This window comes from Erpetoichthys calabaricus, chromosome 10, assembly GCF_900747795.2.
Source record: "Erpetoichthys calabaricus chromosome 10, fErpCal1.3, whole genome shotgun sequence".
In the NCBI taxonomy this organism is placed as follows: domain Eukaryota; kingdom Metazoa; phylum Chordata; class Cladistia; order Polypteriformes; family Polypteridae; genus Erpetoichthys; species Erpetoichthys calabaricus.
In genome coordinates, this window is record NC_041403.2 from 119,112,175 (window position 1) to 119,119,257 (window position 7,083).

The 7,083-nt window shown below is 34.3% G+C and overlaps 1 protein-coding gene across 1 annotated transcript in view; it reads left to right on the forward strand.

Annotated features, from left to right (window-relative positions):
• Positions 1–1,662, forward strand: part of spo11 (SPO11 initiator of meiotic double stranded breaks) — a 30,441-nt gene extending 28,779 nt beyond the window's left edge. The window contains exons 11-14 of the mRNA XM_051932455.1: positions 129–166; positions 523–599; positions 928–1,039; positions 1,225–1,662. Of these exons, the coding sequence (XP_051788415.1) occupies positions 129–166; positions 523–599; positions 928–1,039; positions 1,225–1,344 (347 nt within the window). The 3' untranslated portion in view covers positions 1,345–1,662. The remainder of the gene's footprint in view (positions 1–128; positions 167–522; positions 600–927; positions 1,040–1,224) is intronic.
• Positions 1,663–7,083: the final 5,421 nt, after the last annotated feature.

Sequence of the window (7,083 nt, forward strand, 5' to 3'; positions counted from 1 at the left end):
TTCATGTTTAAATTTATTTTTAATTGCCTTTTTTCCACTCACACTTGTATGTGAAAAAATTTTGACCACATTCACTTAATTTATAGTATAGCTACCTATTAGTGAATATATAAAATTGTTTTTTTTAGGTATTGAAATTATGTGTATTTACAAGTATGGATCTGTGGTAAGGAGAATAATTTATTAATTTTTCATAATGTGTGTTTGCTAAATAACTATAAAGAAGTTGTAGTATATGTAATTAAATACAAATACTGAACTACTGTACATATGAACATACAGGGGCTAACATATATAGTACAGTAAGATAGAAACTATATACATGTGTTTTATATTTACTGAACACATTTTATGAATGATAAAATTTGAAGAGTGGCCATTTGTGAGCCTTTCAGTATTGCCAATTTTTTAAATACAGTAGTATATTTTTACTGTTGTGAACGTTATACAGTGAGTTCATATATGCTATAGGAAATGTTTTCATATTACATCTGTGTTAACATAAATGTTATCTTTTGAAAGTCCATGTCATTTGAAGGTCATCGTCTTACTGTTCCATCTATTATGTGGCTGGGTCTTCTTCCATCAGATCTTGAAAGGTTGGCATGATAATCATTCTTTAATACTGTATTGTCACATGTAGTTTTAGGTAATGCATTAGTACACAAAGGTCTTGGTCCAGAAAGTAAAAAATTAATACTAGTTATCTGGGTGTAGGATCAATTTTGAGCTGTAACTATTCACTTGTTTTCAACTTGTTAAATTTAAGATTTAAAAAAATCACTAGAAAAAGAAAATCAAGCAGCACCCAGTGCTTCATACAGGGCTTCCTAAATATAGTATTCTTTTAGGAAACTGAACTGAAGAAACTAGCTGAAACACACAAAAAAACTTATTGATAAACATATAGTAAATAATTTGTTACAGACTTATCATACCAAAGGCTGCCTTAATCCCACTTACAAAGACCGATTACAACAAGCTTGCCAGTATGCAGAAGAGACCCTACATTATGAGCCAGCCTCTTTGGCAAAGAGAGGTAAGATATCTGTATCAAAACAAGAGGGTTTTTTTTTTAATCCTATCTTGTGGGTGTGGCTAGACTTGCATGTAACTGGGAAAATCTTAAACCTAGAAATATACTGAATATACAAAATGATAATTTATAATTTGGTATTGGTACATTTCATTTATGTTACTTTAGATTTTCTTTTTTATTGACAGATTGATATAATACGAAATAGTAAGATGAAGGCAGAAATTCAGTCCCTGACAGCTTTAGCACCAGATTATCTTACCAGAGTCTATCTTCCTAACAAACTACACTTTGGAGGATGGATTTGATCTGCTGCCATTACTTTTTGTGTACTAAGGTCATAAAATAATTACATTCTTATTGTCTAAAATGTTGCAACAGAACTGTTAATGAAGTTCAAATAGAGAGCTTTTTGCTTTAAATTAAAATCGCTACATTTTTGCAATTAATAAGAGCAAAAATATTTTTTTGAATACCTTTAAACTAAGCTAAGAAGCCACCTGATTTTCTTTGGTGTTAACAAAACTTTCAGATATATTTTTTTTATATTATGTACTGGATAACTTAAGAATTCTAGGTTTATTAGTGCTCTCGAAGCTAGCTTTGAGAAACTGGTACAAATGTAGTAATTATAGCTGACAGTAGTAAGACCATTTAAAGTGAAGAAAATAAAGTTTTTTTACTGTTATTCCAGCTGTGCCACCCTTTTTTTCAGACAGCAAAAATATAATGTTCATGTTCCTCAACTGAAGTCTATTTAAGTCTCATTGATACCTCGTCCATTTCTATTGTAAACATACTTTCATGGACAGGTCCTTTACACCAATGCTAACTTTAAATATACTCCATGCACCAATAAAGATACAAATACAGGTCCTGGAACAATATTCTTTTACATTACCTCCCACAAGATATCTGATAATATAATCATATACTTTTTGTGTGTTTACGGTGTATAAGTTGACAAGATTGGCAAATATTCTCACTACTCTATAGATAAACACATTCATTTTTAAAAATGAAGACATTGTGTTAGGGAAATCCTGTGGTTTATCTCTTGTTCATGAAGGTTTGTCAGACTTCAGCAATGTATCAAAATATTTTATTTAGCAAGGAAATACTGCATACAGACCATACCTAGTCTATGCAGCAAATGCAGCTATCATAGTTTTCTTTATTACACATATGTCTTTATAAGGTGTAATGACTACATAAATGCTTTATTAACATATAGCTAATAAATGTGTGGGAGTCGCATATGAGCAACCCATTTATAGGATATAAGAAATATAAAGACAATCAAAGGCTTAATTATATGATAGTCATTTGGCACTTATCAAAGTACAACAGCTGCACATTGGAAAGGTACCAACATGAAGCAGTTAAAGGACACTGGGAACTTAAGAGACTATAATGCTAAAATATTACAGTAAAGAATTCTGTCCAGAGTTGCTGTAACTGCCTTCCATGAAACATTGAAGAGGTGTATTAGCCAAGACATCCCAGCAATAGTTTAGACCTTTCCTATTTCTGAACATGTATTATTCAATTCCACACAATTGCTACTGTAAAAAGTCTCAAAAACTACAGCCACCTTAATCATAGAAATGCACACAGTCTCATTATATTCTCTTGTTTCTGCCTCCTCTGGACAGAATGTATCCACAATTTTAAAAGGCTCCTAAAAGAGCACCTTCCCCTTTCTAACATTTGCCCAACATTATTAAGAAGACACTGGGGCAAATCTCTCCTGTTTTCTCAGAATCATTGAAAGGCTAGCCGGAACGTTTAAAGAGAGTGTGTAATCACATTATTTATTTTTTTTGTCTTTGTTTTTAATGAAACTTACAAATGTGTGTAACAGCAACAAGACAAAGCATACAATCATTTAATGCATGATAAACTATATCAAAACAAATTTGGAAGAGCCTAAAAACTAAATGTAGACAGAGAGTTCAAAGGAGTACAGTACATTAACACACAAGTTGACAGAACAGCAGACGCTGGATTCATTATAGTAGGTACAAAATGATCAGTTACAGATAAGTTTGAAGTTTATGACAAGGTGCACTTGTTGGCATGATTTGAATGTGAATGGTGCATTCAAACTACATAGGTAGAAAATTCCGGAAAAGCTAGGTGAGCATTTGTGAAAGGTTGTTGGGGTTTTCAGAGTAGTGTGAAGGTTAGAGAATTGCATGTTTCTGTCATGATGATATGAGACAAGCAGTCTAGTGTTTTAGGAATAACATCTTTGTTGGAATGCCATATTATAAAGAAAGCAGATGGATGTGAGCCATTTGATGGTCAGTGTGTTCATTCAATTTTAATCATGTAAGAACTCCAAGCATTAGCAGTTTAAATCTGCAGTCTGTTTATAAGAAATAAACAAAAAAGTCATCTGTTAGAAAAAAAAATTAAATTATCTTTGACAGCCATTTTTTGCTGCCTAGTTTCAGATAAATGCAAGGCTCCATAAGTACTGTATTCCGTAAGAAAGAAATAATTAAAACACAGACTGCTCATTAACAAGTAATAAATAGTCTCTTGCAGACTATACTGTATATACCTGAAGATGCTTACTACATTAAGGAAAAACAAAAACTGCATGTAAACATTGGTAATGCTGTACAACTCATAGGGTGATAAAGGTGTCAGAAAGTAATTGTATCATAGGAAGTGTGCTTAGATTTTTACAATGGTCTGCCTAAATTACTCTAATAACCAGGCCTTCATTTGGGCCATTACTGCATCTAATACTGTATCTCTCCAACCTATTAAAGACCACCTTTTTAAAAATGTCAGTTTCTTACAAAAGATCCTTATATTGTCTATGTGATATCAAACAGTTTTCACTACAGTCATTTGGACATGCCTCTACTACAGAGACCTTAGGGCACTAGTCAGACCCCATACAATGTGTTTGAAGTTTTTTCAGAAGTTAAGAGCTGAGATCTTCTCAGACAGAGGGTACATCAAAGCATTCCCATGACAGTTTGATTATCCAATGTCTATCCAGTGCTCAGACCACTGCCAGGTAAACTTGAGACCATCAGTTTGCTTGAATTTTGCATTGGCTACAAACAGGTCACAAGAAATAACAAATAAATATTGTTATTTATAGGATACTATCTAGGCATTCCTTGAGCCAATCCAGATGTTCAATCTGCCCCCTCCCCAACAATTGGGGTTTACAAATAAACTTCCATACCTGCTTCTATTAAAAAGGAGTTATTTTCGTGATTTAAGAGAGTTTATTCATTTTTGGATATTTTTTAACAATATGTGTTGATTTTTCAGTACAACTTAATCGTCATCACCATTTTGTGATTTTGGATTGTTTACATTACTACAGTGCAATGCATGTGGTGTAATTGATTACTGCACAGTGATGCACACTTCATAAAACCTGACAGCACCAAGAATTATGAATCTGATTTTAGACCAAATAATATCCAATGTTTTGGGAAGATTGCTCAAAAAACTTTAAAAGAAAAGACTTGGCAAATTTACAAGCAGAGTAAACTTTTTTTTTTTTTTTTTGAAAGTTTTGTTTTATTTTGATACTCTTTGGAAACAAAGAAGCGTTCAAAAGAACTATTATTTAAAAAAAAAAAAAAAAAACCCAGCGTTTTTTCCCTTCTTTCACAGAATGTATCATTTATTTATTTATTTGATATTGGTCGCTCATACTTTTCTGTGTTTTTAAACATGTTGGTTCCATATCAATAATCCATCTTGCCTGAAGAAGGGGCCAGAGATGCCTTGAAAGCTTGCATATATGTAATCTTTTTAGTTAGCCAATAAACGGTGTCATTTTGCTTGACTTCTCATGACATAGCTTTAGAAACTTAACTCTATTTGTCGTTTTCCTGTTTGTTTGCTGTTTTCTGTTGGGGGTTTGTACCCGTAATTGTATCTGATAACAGCAAATTAAAAAAAAAAAAAGTGGAGCAGACGTGGGAACCAACAACACTAAATGCTGATGACTGCGGTTACTTCGGAGTGGTGGCTCTGAGGCAAAGGATCTGCGCTGGTATTCCAAAGGTTGCCGGTTCAAATCCCTGTCACTGCCAAAAGAGATCCTACTCTGCTGGGCCCTTCAGCAAGGCCCTTAACCTTCAATTGCTCTGGGGGTGCTGTACAATGGCTGACCCCAAGGGGTATGCAAAAACTAACAAATTCCTAATATGAGAAATTGTATAAGGTGAAATAAAGAACAAAAAAAAATTATGTAAAATAACAGCTTAAATAAATAGAAAACCTGAAGAATTAAATTGATAAAAATTTGAAAACCAATATACAAATAATAATTCCCATGTAACTTACGTACTGTAAATGCTTCCTACATTTCAATAAAATTCAGCAATCTCACTTTGTAATTTCTGGTTTAACACTAAGACATGGAAACTGGGGAAGTACCAGCTTGCTTAATTAAGGGAGGAGCCCAAATAAAGGCAGAAGTTGGGTAGGATGATAACCTGACATCACAGAAGGGAGGGGACCAGTACTGAACTTGAGAATTACTGGTCTACAACATGCTTCATTTTTAGAAAAAGGCCTTGCAGGACAAAAGAAAGGTCTTATCTCTCCAATTTTGACTTGTTGACCATTGTTTGGGCAGTATATTTGAGGATGATAACAAAAATGTACTTAAATTAGTTGTCCATTCTCAAATCACATATACACTAAAAGAGATGGTGTGTGTGTCCGTATTTGTTTTTGATACTAACGTGAATAGACCATATTTCTGTTTTGCAATATCCTTTTTTGATGGAAAGTTTCAAGGTATCACCAAGCATGGACTAGGCTATAGTATATAATTAATATACTTTATTACACATAAGACTATGCAACACCAGCCACTGAACTGAAAAACATGGGTTTGAAACTAAATTAACAAATGTAGGAATTAAAATAATACAAAAGACTGGATGGGTCAAATAAAGTACTATATTTATGTCTGTTTATATTTGCATGTATTTATAGAAGCGTGTACAGCATCTGTTGATATGTCATGTGTTGACTATCGGGGTACAAATTTAAGTAACAATAAAAAGGAAACTTTCTGCTGATACTAATAAACATACAATACATCCATCTATACCTTTTTAGAATCCATTTATTTATTTATACATAAGAGAAACAAAACATTGAGTATTTCATTGCTGAGGTCACCGTCACAGTAGTAGAAGCTGTGCAGGGAAGAGCAACCATGTAAGCCCTTGGGCTGAAGGGCATGTCTTACTCTGAGAGTCTAAGAGAATTAAACCTGTTTAGTAGAGGAGCCTACAGGAGACCTAACACAAATCAAAAATCTTCAAAGGTATCCATAAAACTGATCATTCAGGAGTTTTTCAGGTAAATAGTGAATCACTTAAGGACTCATGGAAATTAAACAGTTTAAAAATGGAAGTCAGGAGGGTTGTGGGATTCTGGAATAAACTGCCAAGTCAAGTCATGATTTACAACAGAAACCTAAAAACAATCTGAGCAAATAGAAGGACAACATAGGTATTAGCTAATAATCTTGATGGATGGAATGGTATCCCCTTGTTTGTCAGATCTCTTGTACTCTAATGCTATTACCGTGTGTTTAAAAGTTGAAGATCTGCTAGTCAATGATGTCTTTACTTCTCATTATACACATTTTTCCAGATGCACATTTGACATTTTGCTTGTTCCCAGAACCCTGCTTATTAAATTCTGATTTTGCTCAATTTTTTTTTTTAAATTTGATCATTGCTGGTCTACTCCAGGGTGGCGCAGTGGTAGCGCTGCTGCCTTGGAGTAAGGAGACCTGGGTTCGCTTCCCGGGTCTTCCATGCGTGAAGTTTGCATGTTCTCCCCGTGTCTGCGTGGGTTTCCTCCGGGTGCTCCGGTTTCCTCCCACAGTCCAAATACATGCAGGTTAGGTGCATTGGCGATCCTAAATTGCTCCTAGTGTGCTTGTAGTAGGTGTGCCCTGCGGTGGGTTGGCGACCTGCCTGGGATTTATTCCTTCCGTGTTGGCTGGGATTGGCTCCAGCAGACGCCCGTGACCCTGT